This window comes from Budorcas taxicolor, chromosome 2 (genome assembly GCF_023091745.1).
Source record: "Budorcas taxicolor isolate Tak-1 chromosome 2, Takin1.1, whole genome shotgun sequence".
NCBI classification, from domain to species: Eukaryota; Metazoa; Chordata; class Mammalia; order Artiodactyla; family Bovidae; genus Budorcas; species Budorcas taxicolor.
The window spans coordinates 46,292,599-46,312,247 of NC_068911.1; the positions used below are offsets into that span (position 1 = coordinate 46,292,599).

Below are 19,649 nucleotides of genomic sequence, written 5' to 3' on the forward strand. Positions count from 1 at the left end.
CAGTGCTCTTGCCTGGAAAATCCCATGGACGGAGGAGCCTGGTGGGCTGCAGTCCATGGGGTTGCTAAGAGTAGGGCATGACTGATCGACTTCACTTTCACTTTTCACTTTCATGCATTGGAGAAGGAAATGGCAACCCACTCCAGTGTTCTTGCCTGGAGAATCCCAGGGACCGGGGAGCCTAGTGGGCCGCCGTCTGTGGGGTCGCACAGGGTCGGACACGACTGAAGCGACTTAGCAACAGCAGCAGCAGGGTACACCCGGGGTAGGGTTTAGGCAGCTGGACCCCAGAGCCCCACCATTCCAGGCATGTTAGGAGAAGTCCCAAGTCCTTGACAAAGCTGAATCTTTGTGTTCTGGGGCTGCTTGATGTCGATTAGACCTAAGTGGAGTTAGACTTGGTAAGGTGGGCAGGATTGTTGTTTTTCAGTTGCCAAGTTCTGTCTGACTCTTTGACTCCACGGACTGCAGCATTCCAGGCCTCCCTGTCTCTCACCATCTCTGGAATTTGCCCAAGTTCCTGTCCATTGAATCGGTGATGCCATCCCACCATCTCAGCGCTGTTGCCCTATTCTCCTTCTGCCTTCAATCTTTCCCAGCTTCAGGGTCTTTTCCAATGAGTTGGCTGTTTGCATCAGGTGGCCAAAGTATTGGAGTTTCAGCATCAGTCTTACTTTTAAAAGGGTGGGCAGGGTGCTGAGGCTAAAAACTAGAATGTATGTGTCGGGGGTTGTATTGGCCCAGTTAACGAGGTCTTAAGTAAATTCCAGATGGCCAGTGACATAAAATGACTTTGGTCCTTTACCCAGCTGAAAGGAGTAAGGACAGAGACCAAAACGACTGTGATTTTGTGATATGATAAGAAACATATGAACTTCTAAAATGTTGGCATTTTCTGAGAGATTAGAGGCATTAGGAGTTGTTTTTTTTTGTTTTTTCTTTAGTTCACAATAAATCCCTTTCAACCATACCTGAGTTTATACTAATGAGATGACTCTTGGTGTGGGGTGCACCTAGGTGACTTAAGGATGGGGCTGGTTGCCAGAGGAACCGAGCTTGTGATGAGAAGGTTAGAACTTTCAACCCCATTCCTGGACCTCCAGAGATGGCAGAGACTGCCGCTTAATCACCAGTGTCCAGTGATATAATCATGGCTACCTAATGGAATCTCCTTAGGAACCCATAAATGACAGAGTTTGAATGGTCACATGGAGATGCTGGGAAGTGGTGCCTGGAGAGGCAGTGGAAGCTCTGCTTGCACACTTCGTCTCATCCATTTGGCTGTTCCTGAGTTGAATCCTTTTATAATAAACAAAATTGTAAAGTGCTTTCCTGAGTTCTGTGAGCTATAGCAGATTATTGAATCTCAGGAGGGAGTCAATATATATATGAATTTGTGTGTATAAATAAATCAATTTGTATGTATCAATCTCCCGATTTATACATCAGAAATACAATAGGCCTAGGACTTTTCTTTAAAGTGGGAGCACTCTTGTGGGACTGAACCTTTAAGCTGTGAGGTCTGATGCTCACTCCACATAGTTAGTGTTGGAATCCACCTGAATCAGTAGACATCCAATTGGTGTCCTGAGAACTGGAGAATTGGTTACTGGTATGGAAAAACCACACACATTTGGTGTCAGAAGTGAGTAAAAACAGCTCATATGGGTTATTCTCTTTTCTGAATATGATTTTGAACCTGCCTGTTTTTTTTCTGTAGGTGAGAAAATGGCATTTGTGAAGAGTGGATGGTTGCTGCGACAGAGTAAGTATAGGACATGAGCCCCTTGGTCTGGGTTTAGAGTTGCTTTAGGACTCATCTTTTATTTCTGTGGCTGATACTGCTGACATTTACAAACAAATAACAAAGTCTTATTAATGCTGTTGCTCTGGATTTCCTCTTGCAGATTTTTAGATTTCTGTGAACTATTTTTCTGCACACATGAAGCTGCTTCTTGCTTGCTGCCTTGACAGAAACCAGGGGATAGTAGTCCCTGCTGGTTTTTCTTACTAGCATTCTCTATTATTAATGGCTGACCTGAGGTTCTTAAGTCTACCCAAGCTGAGCTGGTATATTACTATGAAGGTATTGCTTACTTTGTAGGAAATAGCTGTCTCATCCTAGGAATTGAACAGTGATGAGATTCTGAAATACTGGATGGAGTCTTCAATTATAGATTAAGATTTGATCTGAGGGAGTGTGTTTACCTAAAACCGAATCTTTTTTTATCTCCTAAAGGACTCTGGAGAAGAGACTCAGTTCTTTCCCTCTGAGATTGAGTTCATTTTCTTGGACTCGTCTCTGTGGGCCTGACAGTCTGGTTTAGGATTCTGCAGTTGGGGCTTTGACGGCAGCTGTGGTGCTTGGCTGGCACTCACCAGCCTTGTGATCACACCTGTCTGTATTTGGGTGGCTCTCTTCAGTAGTTTTTGCACAGCTCAGGCGCTGCCAATCAAATAGATACTGGATGCCAGTTGTTTATCAATTTGGGCAAGTGCTGTGGTTGCCCCTCTCAGCAAGGTGGGTGCTTGATAGTGGTAAAAGAAACTCGGAAGGCTGCTGTGATGAGCATTCTTTTGATACCTGCAATGGACATGGGAGATATGGAGAGGCACATGCAATGGAATTTGTGCACGTTTGGCCTGGAATTGGGATCTATAGGAATGAAAGATGTAGCTGTTAGGTATAGATATGGTGCAGGGATGACTTAGTTTTCCTTTTTGGCTGACAAGGAAATGAGAGTTTTGTGAAGTTAAATGCCTAGTCCAAGATTACAAATGAAAGGATGCATTCTCTCAAACTGATAGACTGTGATGGATGCATGCTGGATGGGAGCCAGGCCCTGGGAGTGGATGTGTCCAGTATCTGAGCCTGCCTCTGCATAGCCTCAGGCAGGGAGACTCTCCCACACTGTGGGCTGTAAGGGAAGGTGAATGTTAGAGAAAAGTATACATGAAAGTCTTTCAAGAAAAAGAAAGATATTTTCCAGAAGAGGAAGGGATTACTGTTATTTCCAAATAGAGAGTTTATAGTCCAACATTTTCTAATTGATCTAGCAGTTAGATACTACCAGAAGGTTTAGATATACCACATGGAGAGTTAAATGCTAGACATATTTCATTAGCTCGAAATTTATTCAGCTTTTGTTTTCTTTTGTGTTCTGAAACTTAAGAGGCAGCGTTCTCAGTAGGAGTGGAATTGTCATCTTAGCGTGTGCTGCCTGCAACCCTGGTGCAGCATGAGTGTTCGTGCAGCCCGGGTCTGCTTCCACTTCCGTTTTGATAGGCTGCCCTGGGCAGGCATATGCAGAGATACTTTCGGGGCAAGAGGAAAGTTTCTTTTGTTTCTGATACCTGTGAGTCAGAGGACAAAGTCCTTGCTTTTTCACTCAAAGCCAACATTTCCACTTTTTTTCAGGTACTATTTTGAAGCGCTGGAAGAAGAATTGGTTTGACCTGTGGTCAGATGGTCACCTGATCTATTATGATGACCAAACTCGGCTGAGTGTAGAAGATAAGGTCCACATGCCAGTGGACTGCATCAACATTCGCATGGGACATGAGTGTCGGGGTAAGTGGGCTTGCCGTGTCCAGCTTCTGTCACCTACCCGTCTCCATTCTTGGTGGGAGCGATTCCTCTTTCTTAGCCACTTTGCTTTCATTTACAGATCAAAGAAGGGTTTCATGTAGGAAGAGGTAGCCAGATGAAACCAGACCCCTGATTATAATCCATATGCGTCGGCAGGTTAATTTTCTCCTCTGAATAGATCCATCAGTCCACATTTCTGTTCTCTCTCATGAAGAAAGTGGTGGAGAACTAAGGAATCAGAGTGCTGGGAACCCCAAGAAGGATGGAGCTACTCTAGGTAGTTTAGATTTTGTGACTCAGAAACTGGCTTATTGATAGCAGCTCCAGTCAGTTTCTTAAAAATCTTATGTCTTTCCTGGAGTTACCTCTTATATAAATTTTGAAGGAATAGTTTTTTAATAAGCACAGACTTTTCTAATTAATGGCATATGTGGACTTCTCTGTTTGTTTTATTAGCTCTGGAGTAGAGTCCGCTGTAGTAACCATTGGTGGTGTAACATCCTGCCCATATAAGTTCTTGAAACACATGTTTCTATGGACTAGTTGTTGAAATACTTACTTGAACCAGGCTCAGATATCATAGGCCTTATACTTCTTGGTACACAGATATACTTTATTTCTTTTTATGAGTTTTTTAGTTTGTTTTTAAAAAATATTTATTTTGGTTGTGTCGAGTCTTAGCTGCCGCACGTGGGATCTTGGTTGCCGGGTATTTTGTTGCAGCATGCAAACTTCTCTAGTTGTGGTGAGCTGTAGAGTGTGTGGGCTTAGCAGTTGTGGCGTACAGTCTCTCTGGTTGTGCCACACGGGCTTTTGCTCGGGCTTAGTTGCCCTGTGGCATGTGGGATCTTAGTTCCCTAACCAGGAATCAAACCCCCATTCACTGCGTTGGAAGACAGGTTCTTAACCACTGGACCACCGGAGAAGTCCCAGAGACACTTGAACATCTGATTTCCGCTTCTAAAGCACTGATGTAGTTTGATGCTTCATGTGACTAAAAGAAGTAAGTATTCTAGTAACTGATGCTCTGCAACACTTTTCATTGTGCTTATTGTTCTGATGTCTGGCCTGTTCTGTGTGTCATCATATATGGATGCCCTCTTGAAGAGGCTTACTTGTTTCTCCTACAGGCAGTCGAAATAGTACGGAGTAATGATTCATGTGTTTGGTTCTGTAGGGCAGAATAAAGATGTTTTATAATTACAGTGTTCTGAAGTACTGGTCCTTTGCTTATCTGAGCTACTAAGAAGAAATCCTTGGAGGGAGAAAGTGGTGTTAATATTTCTGTATGTTTTCTATAGATATTCAGCCACCAGATGGGAAGCCAAAAGACTGTATGCTGCAGATTGTTTGCCGAGATGGAAAAACCATCAGTCTTTGTGCAGAAAGCACAGATGATTGTTTGTAAGTTTTTTTCTGATGTGTTTAACTTAAAAAGTACTTTCTGTTTTAGCTTCCAGTTGCAGGAAGGGAAAAGAATAGGAGTTAAGTTTTCCTTTAGGCAGCATAATAAGTGACTTAGAGGTGTGTGAAAGGAATGTTAACAGTGTCTTAGTCCATATCTGATGCCCTGATGCTGGTTTCTGCCTCTGCAGAGCTGCTCATGCAGTGTGCTGATACAGTGAGTATGGCAGGAAGTATTAGATACCCTGGATTTGCGTTCTTTTCTCATTACTAGAAGTGCACTGGATGTTGGGCATGGCTTAAGTGGGTTCTGAAATCTTGTGATTTTTTTGGCTGTGCTGCCTGGCTTGTGAGGTATTAGTTTCCTAACCAGTAATGATGCTAAAGCTGAAACTCCAGTACTTTGGCCACCTCATGTGAAGAGTTGACTCATTGGAAAAGACTTTGATGCTGGGAGGGATTGGGGGCAGGAGGAGAAGGGGACGACAGAGGATGAGATGGCCGGATGGCATCACTGACTCGATGGACGCGAGTCTGGGTGAACTCTGGGAGATGGTGATGGACAGGGAGGCCTGGTGTGCTGCGATTCATGGGGTCGCAAAGAATCGGACACAACTGAGCGACTGAACTGACTGAACCAGTAATCAGACCTGGGCCCACAGCAATGAGAATGCAGAATCCTAACCTGTGGACTAGCAAGGAATCACCATTAAATCCTGTTATTTTAATGTAAATGTCTTTAAATAGCACTGACATCTGTATAGCCTTTTCCCTGTTTTGATGGTTCTCACTTTCATTTGCTATCTCTGAAGAAAGAGTATAGAAATACAAGAAGGAAAGCAATACAAGGAAAGAAATACAAGAAGGAATTTATTAATTCTCATCCCAGAACATCCCATACATAGCATTAATGTAGGACGAGAATCTTGAAAACTGATATTTTTTTTTCTGTCCACACTCTACCACTACCATAGGTTAACTCTGGACATTTTGAGAATTCATTAACAGAGATTATAATAATATTCCTGTATATCAAAATATTCATATGTATATGACATTTTTATAAAATCCAGGTGGCCAGTTTGTTAGTGTCTGACCCTGCATTTTACATATATGCTTATCCTCATTATAGGCATGCTGAACTTTTTAGTTTAAATGCCAGATGTAGTTTCTTTTTTACATTCTTATTTATATTAGTGAATCATAAATGTCACTTTCTGGAAGAGATGTAGCTTTCATACAGATGAATGGAGACATGAACACATCAAGCCAGTTTGCTACTGTTTTATGAATTGGATCTCTGTGTATTTTTACTAGTCATCCTTTGACCTGGGCTCTGTGCTGACTGCTTTATATATGTTGTTTAATCCTCACTTTATAACGTGGGTGGTGGTTGTTCAGTCGCTCAATTGTGTCTGACTCTTTGTGACCCCATGGATGGCAGCACACCAGGCCTTCACTGTCACCCAGAGTTTGCTCAAACTCATGTCCATGAGTCGATGGCTCCTGCCTTGTCTTTCCCACAATCAGAGTCTGTTCCAAGGAGTCACCTCTTTGCATTAGGTGGCCAAAGTATTGGAGCTTCAGCATCGGTCCTTCCAATGAGTATTCCATGATATTGGTTTCCTTTAGGATTAACTGGTTTGATCTCCCTGCTGTCCAAGACACTCTCAAGATTCTTCTCTAGCACCACAGTTTGAAGCAACAGTTCTTTGGTGCTCAGCCTTCTTTATGGTCCAACTCTCATGTCTGTACATGACTACTGGAAAAACCATACCTTTGACTAGATGGACCTTTGTTGACAAAGTGAGGTCTGTGCTTCTCAGTACGCTGTCTAGATTTGTCATAGCTTTCCTTCCAAAGACCAAGCATCTTTTAATTTCATGGCTGCAGTCACTGTCTGCACTGATTTTGGAGCCCAGGAAAATGAAATCTGATACTGTTTTACTTTTTCCCATTTATTTGCCATGAAGTAATGGGACTTACTCCTTGGAAGGAAAGTTATGACCAACCTAGATAGCATATTAAAAAACAGAGACATTACTTTGCCAACAAAGGCTAGTTGAGACTATGGTTTTTCCAGTGGTCATGTATGGATGTGAGAGTTGGACTGTGAAGAAAGCTGAGCGCTGAAGAATTGATGCTTTTGAATTGTGGTGTCAGAGAAGACTCTTGAGAGTCCCTTGGACTGCAAGGACATACAACCAGTCCATCCTAAAGGAGATCAGTCCTGGTGTTCATTGGAAGGACTGATGCTGAGGCTGAAACTCCAGTACGTTGGCCACCTCATGCAAAGAGCTGACTCATTGGAAAAGACCCTGATGCTGGGAGGGATTGGGGGCAGGAGGAGAAGGGGACGACAGAGGATGAGATGGCTGGATGGCATCACCGACTTGATGGACATGAATTTGGGTGAACTTTGGGAGTTGGTGATGGACAGGGAGGCCTGTCGTGCTGTGATTCATGGGGTCGCAGAGTCGGACACGACTGAGTGACTGAACTGAACAGAATGGGACTGGATGCCATGATGTTAGTTTTTTGAATGTTGAGTTTTAAGCCAGCTTTTTTGCTCTCCTCTTTGATAGTTAACAAGAGACTCAAACAGGCTCTGTATCAACCTAGAGGGGTGGGATGGGGAAAGAGATCGGAGGGAGTTTCAAAAGGGAGGAGACACATATATACCTATGGCTGATTCATGTTGAGGTTTGACTGAAAACAACAAAATTCTGTAAAGCAATTATCCTTCAATAAAAAGTTAATTAATTAAAAAAAATTCAAGAGGCTGTTTAGTTCCTTTTCACTTTCTGCCATTATAGTGGTATCATTTGCATATCTGAGGTTGTTGATATTTCTCCCAGCAACCTTAATTCCAGCTTGGGGTTCATCCAGACCGGCATTTTGCACGATGTAATCTGTATACAAGTTAAATAAGCAGTGTAGCAGAATACAGCCTTGCTGTACTTCTTTCCCAATTTTGAACCAGTCCATTGTTCCATGTCTGATTCTAACTGTTGCTTCTTGACCTGCATACAGGTTTCTCAGGAGACAGAAAAGGTGGTCTGGTATTCCCATCACTTTAATAATTTTCCAGGGTTTGTTGTGATCCACATGGTCAAAAACTTTAGTGTAGTCAATGAAGCAGAAGTAGATATTTTTCTGGAATTCCCTTGCTTTTTCTGTGAACCAATAGATGTTGGCAATTTGATCTCTGGTTCCTCTGCCTTTTCTAAATCTAGGTTGTACATCTGGAAATTCTGGGTTTACATACTGTTGAAGCATACTTTGAAGGATTTTTGAGCATTACCTTGCTAGCATGTGAAATGAGCACAATTGTTTGGTAGTTTGAACATTCTTTGGCATTGCCTTTCTTTGGGATTGGAATGAAAACTGACATTTTTCCAGTCCTGTGGCCACTGCTGAGTTATCCCAATTTGCTGACATATTGAGTGCAGCCCTTTAATAGCATCATCTTTTAGGATTTTAAATAGCTCAACTGGAATTCCATACCTCTTCTAGCTTTTGTTCGTAGTAATGCTTCCTAAGGCCCACTTGACTTCACACTCCAGGATGTCTGGCTCTAGGTGAGTGACCATACTGTCGTGGTTATCTGGGTCATTAAGGCTGTTTTTGTACAGTTCTCTGTGTATTCTTGCCACCTCTTCTTAATATCGCCTCCTTTGTTAGGTCCAGACTGTTTCTGCACTTCATTGAGCCCATCTTTGCATGAAATGTTCCCTTGGTATCTCTAATTTTCTTGACGAGATCTCTGTAGTCTTCCCCATTCTACTGTTTTTCCTCTATTTCTTTGCATTTGTCACTTCAGAATGCTTTTTTATCTCTCCTTGTTACTCTCTGGAACTCTTCATTAAGTTGGGTATATATCTTTCGCTTTTTCCTTTTCCTTGTCTTCTTTTCTCAGCTATCTGCAAGGCTTCTTGGAACAACCGCTTTGCCTTCTTGCATTTCTTTTCCTGTGGAATAGTTTTGGTCATTGTCTCCTGTGCAGTACTGCACCCATAGTTCTTCAAGCACCCTGTCTACCAGATCTAATCCTTTGAATCTATTCATCACCTCCACTGTATAATCATAAGTGATTTGATTTAGGTCATACCTGAGTGGAAGAAAATAGTTTTCCCCACTTTCTTCAATTTAAGCCTGAATTTTGCAATAAGGAGCTCATGATCTGAGCCACAGTCAGCTCCCTGTCTTGTTTTTGCTGACTGTATAGAGCTTCTCCTGCTTTGACTTTAAAGATTTCAATCAGTCTGATTTCGGTATTGACCATCTGGTGATGTCCATGTGTAGAGTCATCTCTTGGGTTGTTGGAAGAAGGTGTTTGTCTTTATAGCCCTTTGTTCTTAACTGCTCTACTCTGCTGTGTGCTGAGATGTCGTGTGTGGACTGTTCCTTTAAGTAGTAGTGGAAAAAAACATCTAGAACTAAAATTTTAGAATAGTTTAATAACGAAACATGGGAGGTGTTGTCATAGAGGAGGGAGAAGAGTTAAAAATACACTGAAAGACTTGCCTTGTTTGGATTTGAAGAGCTAGGTGAGTCAGAGGAGGTTGTTTCTTAATCTGTATGGGAAAATAGAGGTTTATTAATGTGTTGATTTTAAGCATCAGTTCTTCAGCACTCAACCTTTATGGTAATTCACATCCATACATGACTACTGGAAAAACCTTAGCTTTGACTAGATAGACCCTTTGTCAGCTAAATGATGTCTTACCTGCTTTTTATTATGCTGTCTAGCTTTGTCATAACTTTTCTTCCAAGGAGCAAGTGTTTTTTAATTTCATGGCTGCAGTCACCATCCATAGTGATTTTGAAGCCCAAGAAAATAAAGTCTGTCAGTGTTGCCATTTTTCCCCCACCTAATTGCCATGAAGTTATGGGACCGGAGACCATGAGCTTATTAGTTTTTTGAATGCTGAATTTTTTAAAAATTAAATTTATTTTAATTGAAGGATACTTGTTTTACAACATTGTGTTGTTTTCTGCCAATTATCAACATGAATCAACCATAGATATACTTATGTCCCCTGCCTGTTGAACCCCCCCCCCCCCCCCCTCGCCTCCCTCCCCATTCCACCCCTCTAGGTTGTTACAGAACCCTGTTTTTAAAACAGTTTTTTCACTCTCCTGTTTTACCTTCACCAACAGGCTCTTTAGTTCCTCTTCACTTGCTGGCATTAGGTTGGTATCAGCTGCATATCTGAGGTGATTGATGTTTATGTTTCTCCCAGCACTCTTTTTTTTTTTTTTTAAAAGATTTATCTATCTGCGGCTTTACGGGGTCTTTGCTGCCGCCCTTGGGCTTTCTCTAGTTGTGGAGAGTGCAGGTTATTGTCCAGCTGTGGTGTGCGGGCTTCTCGCTGCAGTGGCTTCTCCTGTGTGAAGCATGTGTTCTAGAGTGCTGGCTCAGTCGCCTGGCACACGGGCTCAGTCACTCCACCCGTGGCATGTGGGATCTTCCTGGAGCAGGGATTGAACCCATATCCCCTGCATTGGCAGACAGATTCTCAATCACCGGACCACCTGGGAAGCCCTCTCCCAGCAGTCTTGACTCCAGCTTTGGATTCATCCACACCAGCATTGTGCATAAGTTAAACAAGTACGGGTGACAACACACAGCCTTGACGCACTCCGTTCCCAGTTTTAAGCCAGTCCACTGTTCCATGTCCAGTTCTAACGTTGCTTCTTGGTCTGCCTGCAGGGTTCTCAGGAGGCAGATAAGGTGGTCTAGTAGTCCCCTGTCTTTAAGAAATTTCCACAGTTTGCTGTGATCGACACAAAGGTTTTAGGGTAGTCAGTGAAGCAGAAGTAGATGTTTTTTTGAAATTCCTTTGCTTTTTATGATCCAGTGGATATTGGCAGTTTGATCACTGATTCCTCTGCCTTTTCTAAATCCAGCTTGTACATATGGAAGTTCTCAGTTCATGTACTGTTGAAGCTAAGCCTGAAAGATTTAGAGCATTAACTTGCTAGCATGTGAAATGAGTGCAATTGTATGGCTACCTTAGAATGGCTGTTACAAAAAGACAAAACCTAAGTTGTTGGGTGAGGATGTGGAGAAAAGAATCCTGTGCACTTTTGGTGGGAAGGTAAATTTGTGAAGCCACTATGGATAACAGTATGGAGGTTCCTCAACAAAACTAGAACTAACATATGATTCTGAAATGCCACTTTTCAACATATGTTTGAAGGGGATTAAATGGTTGTGTTGATGAGATAGCTGCACCTTGTGTCTCTTGCATTAATCATAGTAGCCAACACATGGAAGCAGCTTAAGTGTCTGAAGAATGAATGAATTGATAAAATGATACATATACACACACACACAGACTTGCACATGTGTGAGCAATGGACTGTTAATCAACTATGGAAAAAGAAACGCTGCTTTCACAACAATATAAATGGATCCTGAGGGCCTTACGCTAAGTGAAGTAAGTCAGACAAAGAAAGAAAAATGACTGTATTTCTCATTAATGTGAAGAATCTAAAAAAGCCAGACATGACTGAACAACTAAGACTTTCATTTTCATAGAAGTGGAGAGTAGAATAGTGTTTACCATTGGTTGAGGGAAATGATGAGATATTGGACAAAGGGTATAAGCTTCCAGCTGTAAGATGAGTAAGTTCTCGGCATCTCTTGTACAGCAGTGGTTAAAATTAATACTTCTGTTTCATATTCTTGAAAGTTAAGAGAGTAGATCTTAAATGTTATCACCAAAGAAGTAAAAAATTAATCAGATGTGTAGGGGTAGAGGTCCCTTATTGTAGCAATCAATTATGTCATCTGTGATTCAGATCATCATACTGTACACCTTAAACTTAATTTGTTATATATCAGCTTCTCAAATACCAGCAATATTTTTAAGTGCAAAATATTGCTGACCTTCTATATCTCATATGTGGAACTTTATGTAGCCATTTAAAAAATCAAATATTAATAGATCTGTATATGTAACATGACCTGATAAATATAGGTTTCAGTTCACTTCAGTTCAGTTCAGTCGCTCAGTTGTGTCTGACTCTTTGCGACCCCATGAATCGCAGCACACCAGGCCTCCCTATCCATTACCATCTCCCGGAGTTCACTCAAACTCACATCCATCGAGTCAGTGATGCCATCCAGCCATCTCATCCTCTGTCGTCCTCTTCTCCTCCTGCCCCCAATCCCTCCCAGCATCAGAGTCTTTTCCAATGAGTCAACTCTTCACATGAGGTGGCCAAAGTACTGGAGTTTCAGCTTTAGCATCATTCCTTCCAAAGAACACCCAGGACTGATCTCTTTTAGAATGGACTGGTTGTATGTCCTTGCAGTCCAAGGGGCTCTCAAGAGTCTTCTCCAACACCACAGTTCAAAAGCATCAATTCTTCGGCTCTCAGCTTTCTTCACAGTCCAGCTCTCACATCCATACATGACTACTGGAAAAACCATAGCCTTGACTGTTTAGTTAATTAAGCATGGTGCATTTTACATTTATTAAAAAGTGAAGGACTTCCCTTGTGGTCCTGTGGTTAAGACTCAGTGCCTCCACTACATGGAACGTGGGTCAATCCCTGGTCAGGGAATTAAGATCCCATATACCCGTGGCTCAGCCAAAAATTAAAAAAAAAAAAAAAAGGAAAAACTGTAGTATAGATTATAGTTTAAATATTACATATGTATCAATACTGTAGATTTTTTTCTTTACATATTATATATTCCTAGTGCATGTCTCAAGTGAGTTGACTGAGTGAGTCTTGAAGCAAGGGCTAAGTTCAGTCGCTCAGTCATGTCTGACTCTTGCGACCCCATGGGTTGCAACGTGCTAGCTAGGCTTCCCTGTCCATCACCAACTCTCGGAGCCTACTCAGACTCATGTCCGTTGAGTCAGTGATGCCATCCAACCATCTCATCCTCTGTTGTTCCCTTCTCCTCCTGCCTTCAATCTTTCCCAGCATCAGGGTCTTTTCAAATTAGTTCTTCGCATCAGGTGGCCAAAGTATTGGAGTTTCAGTTTCAGCATCGGTCCTTCCAATGAATATTCAGGACTGATTTCCTTTAGGATTGACTGGTTGGATCTCCTTGCAGTCCATGAGACTCTCAAGAGTCTTCTCCAACCCCACAGTTCAGAAGCATCAACTCTTTGGTGCTCAGCTTCTTTATAGTCCAAATCTCACATCCATACATGACTACTAGAAAAACCATAGCTTTGACTGGATGGACCTTTGTTGGCAAAGTAACGTCTCTGCTTTTTATTATGTTGTCTAGGTTTGTCATAGCTTTTCTTCTAAGGAGCAAGTGTCTTTTAATTTCATGGCTGCAGTCACCATCTGCGGTGATTTTGGACCACATTAAATAAAGTCTGTCACTGTTTCCATTGTTTACCCATCTATTTTCCATGAAGTGATGGGACCAGATGCCATGATTTTAGTTTTCTGAATGTTAAGTTTTAAGCCAACTTTTTCACTCTCCTCTCACTTCATTAAGAGGCTCTTTAGTTCTTCTTCACTTTCTGCCATAAGAGTGGTGTCATCTGTGTATCTGAGGTTATTGATATTTCTCCTGGCAGTCTTGATTCCAGCTTGTGCTTCATCTAGCCCAGCCTTTCACATGATATACTCTGCATATAAGTTAAATAAGCAGGGTGACAGTATACAGCCTTGACGTATTCCTTTCCCAAATTGGAACCCATCTGTTGTTCCATGTCCAGTTCTCACTGCTGCTTCTTGGCCTGCATACAGATTTCTCAGCAGGCAGGTGAGGTGGCTGAGAACCCCACGAACAATATGAAAAGGGCTAAAAGTCTGTTATTAAAACAAGGTTTTTCAAAAATTCTGATGCCACTGCAGGTTTGAGATGGATGTTGGATTGCCTCAGATAAAGTACCTTTTTTTCTTTTTCTTTTCTTTAGGGCCTGGAAATTTACACTCCAGGATTCCAGGACAAACACAGTAAGTTGCTAATGGCAGTCACTTACAATGTTTTCTCATAGTCTTGCTGTAGAAAATGGGAGAATAGGAGGGTGAGAAGGAAAATGGCAGTGTTTTTGCCACTTGGCCCTGGATGAGCAAGCAGAGATAGACAGGCTGAGTTTCACTGACAGCTGGATTTTGGAAAACATTTTGGCAGGAGCCAATCTAACACAGGTACATTAATCCCAGTTTTATTTTTTAGAAATGTCTGTATCTCACAGAGATTTACAGCACTTTGAATTCTGCTGTGGTTTGCAGAGAAAGCACAAAAGGGATTACAGGGCCCTTTCCATGTATAGCATCTCAGCCTGTGAAATTTTTGAGTCTTGTACTTGTCTCTAGTTTCTTTTGACTTTAGGAGGTAACTGAGACAGTAAACCCCATTTGTAGAGGATAGTGGTACCATCTTTGTGTCTGTCAGGGAGTAAAAGGCAGTTCCCTCCCTGGTCAACATTTTCTTTCATTCTTCAGATAGGATTTTATTTTTTCCTTTATTTCTCTAGGAGGAAAAGAGATAGATGGAGCTTTTTAAATGATTTGTACAGGTGGGAAAAGAAAGTAAAAAGACTTAATATTCAAATGCTATTTTTTACTACTTTTGTTAGCTCAGGACTATTCTTCCCCCTAAGCTTACTCTGAAACTCCCATTACCTTTTCTCTGATGAAAATCCTCTACTCGAATGAAGTTATTTAGTATTGATGATTCATATAGTTAGGGACAAGAGCCAAGGTGATTCTCTATGTGGATTTTTTTTAAAGGAGTGCATATATTTTTGTTTTCCACTGAGGGGTAATTTAATGCAAGATTGAAAAAGTTTTTAATGTAGAAACCAGATTGTGAGTACAGGATGTATCCCTGCCTGCTACATTTTAGACTGTAGGATTTTTATTTGTGAACAAAAGTCTTGTTGAGAGTGGTATCACATCTTTTAAAGGGCCTGGGTAACAGTGGAGGCTCTGTGGCTTTCTTGGGCAGTGAGAACTCTTTTACCCCCTACTGGTGACTGAGGAGGACCAACTCCTCTTTAATTCAAAGGACACTAAATGCAGGGTTGAGGGCAAGGAGAAGGTCATCTTGCTAGTCATTGCTTCTCAGAGAGTTGTTATATTTCCCCTTCAAAGATTAAACTTTTTGGCCTTTACTTTTTTTTTTTTCACAATTTCTCTCTTAAGGCTTACGTTGGCTCAGAAGTCATGTATGATGAGACAGCTGTGGCTTCCTCTCCACCTCCTTACACAGCATATGCTGCACCAACCCCTGAGGTAGGGAGCCGATCTTCACTTTACAGAATCCAACTGAGGGAAACTTGGGGTCTCTGTGCTACCATCCTTTTAAAACTAAAAGAAAACTTTGAGCCAAACAGTATTAGAGAAATTAGAAATGTACTTGAAACCCGTTCCTTCTTTAAACTTTTTTCTATCTTAAACAGATTATCTATTGTCTTTTGCTTTTATAAAGCAACTGCTTTGTATAATCTTCATGTTCATATTTTCAAGATAGACCCAAAAATGAATCATGGTATTAATAATATGATTCTGATGATTTAAGTTTATACTTAATTTTTTTACTTGGATACTCTTTATAATCAGAAAAATATGCTTTTTTAATTTGAAGATACAAAACCAGAACCTTAAAGTCACATGCCAAACCCCTCTGCTGCTGCTGCTAAGTCACTTCAGTCGTGTTCGACTCTGTGTGACCCCATAGACGGCAGCCCACCAGGCTCCCCGGTCCCTGGGATTCTCCAGGCAAGAACACTGGAGTGGGTCTGGGTGTGCCCTAATTAGAGGGCCAGGGGTTCAGTGCTGCATATGGAAGCCTCTGTGGCGGGAGGCACTTCTGCTTTTTTTTTTTTTTTTTGCTTTTTTCACTTTTAATTTGGAAATAATTATAGACTTACAAGAAGTTGCAAAGATAATATGGAAGAATCTCATGTACTCTTTACCCTGTTCCCTAGCTGTTACATGGTAAATAAAATCAAAACCAGATGTTTGAAATTGGTGTAGTGTTTATATCTGGTTCTGTCATTTTATCATGCATGTAGATATGTATATCTACTACCTCAGTGAAGATGTAAAACTGTTTATAACATCTTCTTCCTACTACACCCTCTTCTAGTCATACCCTCCTTCCCCTTCCTTAACTGCTGTCAATCACTGATTTGTTGGCCGTCTATATAATTGTGTCATTTCTGCAGTTTGTGTAAACAGAATCATATAGCCTGTGATCTTTTGAGTTTGATGTTTTTTTTACTCAGCACAGTGCCCTTGTTGCATTGTTAAATTGCAGCACTCAAATACATGTGTCAGTGGTCTTTTCCTTTTTATTGCTGAGTGGTGTGCCATGATATGAGTGTACCATGTTTTGTATTGAGAGACATTTACCTGTGGGGGGACATTTTTCATTGTTCTAGATTTTGGCTGTTACCAGTAAACCTACTATGAACCCTCATGTACAGGTTGTTGTGCAGACATTAAGTTTTATGCCCAAAAATGCAGTTGCTAAGTTGAATATATTAAAGTATATGATTATTTTTTTAAAAAACTGGCAAACTACTTTCCAGAATTTTTCTACCATTTCACTTTTCCATCAGTAGTGTGTGAAGGATTCATTTTCTTGGTATCCCACCAGCTTTTGGTATTGTCACTGTTTTTTACTTTAATTGTTCAATAGGTATGTAGTGACATTTCATTGTGGTCTTAATTGCATTTCCGTAGTAGTCTGTGATGCTGAACATCTTTTTGTGCTTATTTGCCATCTGTGTGTGCTGTTCAAGTAAGCTGTGTTTTCTTGTCTTTTGCTCATTTTCTAATTGTTTTAATTATTTTTTTATTGTTGAGTTTTGAGGGTTCTTATATATGTGAGATAGGAATAATCCTTTGTCAGATGTGTGATCTGTAACGTATCTTTGTATCCTCTTGACAGTGCCTTTCACAGTTTTTAATACAGTCTAATTTATTGGTCTTTGCTTGTATGGATCGTGCTTTGTTGTCACATTTAACACTTCACCTAGACCACGCTTCCCAAGGTTTTCTCCTGTGTTACCTTCTGGTAGTTCATAGTCCTGGCGTTTACGTACGAGTCATTGCCATTAGCAGTTAACTTTTTAAATTTGTGTTTGTTTACTTGTTCACATTTACTTTTGGCGGTGCTGGGCCTTCACTGCTGTGTGTGGCTCTTCTCTGTGGCAGGCGAAGGCTGCTCTCCACCTGTAGTGCGTGGGCTTCTCATTGTGGTGGCTTCTCTTGTGGTGGAGCCGGGGCTCTCGGGCACGCTGGCTTCAGTAGTGCCAGCTCCCAGGCTCCAGGATGTACATACACATAGCAGGCATGCAAGTAAAGCTTGTGCTATGTGCTCAGTTGTGTCCGACTCTTCTGCAGCCCGTGAGCTGTAGCCCTCCAGGATCCTCTGTCCATGAGAATTCCCAGGCAAGAATACTGGAGTGGATGGCCATATCCTTCTCCAGGGGATCTTCCTGACCCAGGGGTCAAACCTGTGTTTCCCGTGTCTCCTGCATTGCAGGCGGATTCTTTACAGCTCAGTGGTTGTGGCGCATGGGCTTAGTCTTTTTTCTTTCAACGTACATATTACACTGAAGCATGTTTCTTATAGACGGCATGTAGTTTCTTGTAGGCAACACGTAGTTGGGTCATGCCCTCACCCCCTCATCTGACAGATTTCTAACTTGTAGTTGGTATATTTAGGACATTTACATTTTTATTGTGTAAGTTTAAGGTGTACCCTGTTACTTTGGGACCTTTATGTAGGGTAAATGAGTGCCAGTGTGGCAATATTTATTACTTTACGTAATTACAATATAATATTATTGTCTGTAGTCATTATATGGTGAATTGGATTTCAAAGCTTATATAATACTTGTTTCAAGTTTGTATCAAAACACATCAGTCATCCTTTCCTGTAAATCATTTGCATATAATGTGATTTTGATACATTAAGCATGCTGTTTTATTGTTTGTGTTTTTGGCTCTATTTTTTCATGTCTCTGTTCTTTGTCTTAAGCGTTTTGTGGATTATTGGAACATGTCTTATTTTATTTTAACTTATTTTTATTTTTTTGGGCTGTACCACACACAGCTTGTGGGACCTTATTTCCTGGACCAGGGATGTAACCTGGGCCCTTAGCAGTCAAAGCATGGAGTCCTAACCACTGGATCACCGGGGAATTCCCATAAAACATGTTTTAGAATTACATTTTCACTTATCTGTAATGTTTTGAGTATCTTTTTGTGTTGCTATTAATATTTTAGTGGTTGTTCTAGTTATTATACATATATACATGTTTTTCAGTCAGATGATTGCATTTTATCAAGTGCAGTGAAGTGTCAAACCATTGTCTCTATGATTGTGTGTATGTATTTATCTTTGGCTGTGCTGGGTCTTCGTTGCTGCCCAGGCTTTTCTCTAGTTGCGGCAAGTGGGGGCTGGTCTGTGGTTGTGATGCGCAGGCTTCTCATTGCAGTGGCTTCTGTTGTGCGGAGCAGCAGCTCTGGGGTGTGGGGGCCTCTTGAGCTGCGGCACGCGGGCTCTGGAAGTGAGGCTCCGGGGCTCTAGAGCAGAGGCTCAGGATTGCGGTGCGTGGGCTTAGTTGCTCTGTGGCGTGTGGGACCTTCCCAGATCAGGTGCTGAGCCTCTCTCTCCTGCACTGGCAGATGGGTTCTTTAGCGCTGAGCCACCAGGGAAGCCCAAACCACTGCCTCTAAATTCTGTTTTTCTCTCTCGTTTTATGGTATCATTGTTTTAAGTATTTCTTTTACATGTATTGAGTATGGTGTATAAAAAAATACGGCTGTCAAACTTAGAAAAATCAATATGTGTTTTTATTATATTTACATGTATTCTGGTGTGACCATACTTTCTTACCTACTGATGTTTCCAGATTTCTTTTTTTTATTATTTACTGTTTAGTGAACTTCCTCTTGTCATTTTTTTAGGACAGATCTGCTAGCAACAAATTCTCCATTTTCCTTCATTTGAGAATGTCTCAATTTCATCTTTTTCTCTGAAGAATGTTTTCACTAGTATAGAATTGAGTTGACATTTCTTTCAGCACTGGGGAAATGTGTGCTTTTTCCTTTGGCCCTCCTGATTTCTGACGACACATTTGCTATCATTCGAATTTTCTTCCCCCTTAAGGCAGTGCATAGTTTCTGGCTGCTCTCTCTGTCTTTGGTTTTCAGAGGTTTGCCTGTGAAGTGTACATTTGGAGTTAGTCTTATTTGGTGTTCATTCAGTTTCACACAGGTTTATGTTTGTTGCTAAATTTGGGAAATTTTAAGCTATTATTTCTGGAATTTTTTTTTAGCCCCACCCTCTTTCTCTTCTAAAACTAATGACACAGATGTTAGATGTCCCACATGTTTAAAAGTTTTTGATCATTTTTTTCCTTTAATCTGTTTTATCTCTGTTCTAACTGGGTAATATCTACTCTTTATATTCATGTTCATTGATTATTTGTCATCTCTATTTGTTGTTGAGTCTCTTCACTGAACAGTTCATTATGTTTTTATTTCTAAAATTTTTATTTGGTTATTATTGATATATATCTTTATATAGCTTTTACAGAGATTTTTCTGGTTTTGTGAAGACCCTGTTTTTGTTTTAAGTGTATCTCAAATGTGTTCTTACTTATTGAAATATTTTAATGGTGCACGTTTGCTCAGTCTCTCAGTC

The 19,649-nt window shown here is 41.1% G+C and overlaps 1 protein-coding gene across 2 annotated transcripts in view; it reads left to right on the forward strand.

Moving 5' to 3' along the window:
- The window catches only part of PLEKHB2 (pleckstrin homology domain containing B2), a 50,137-nt gene that overhangs the window by 12,479 nt on the left and 18,009 nt on the right, over positions 1 to 19,649 (forward strand). For both annotated transcript variants that reach the window (XM_052660208.1, XM_052660218.1), the window contains exons 2-6: positions 1,721 to 1,765; positions 3,419 to 3,571; positions 4,891 to 4,993; positions 13,897 to 13,936; positions 15,131 to 15,220. In XM_052660208.1, coding sequence (XP_052516168.1) covers positions 1,729 to 1,765; positions 3,419 to 3,571; positions 4,891 to 4,993; positions 13,897 to 13,936; positions 15,131 to 15,220 — 423 coding nt within the window. In that variant the 5' untranslated portion in view covers positions 1,721 to 1,728. The remainder of the gene's footprint in view (positions 1 to 1,720; positions 1,766 to 3,418; positions 3,572 to 4,890; positions 4,994 to 13,896; positions 13,937 to 15,130; positions 15,221 to 19,649) is intronic.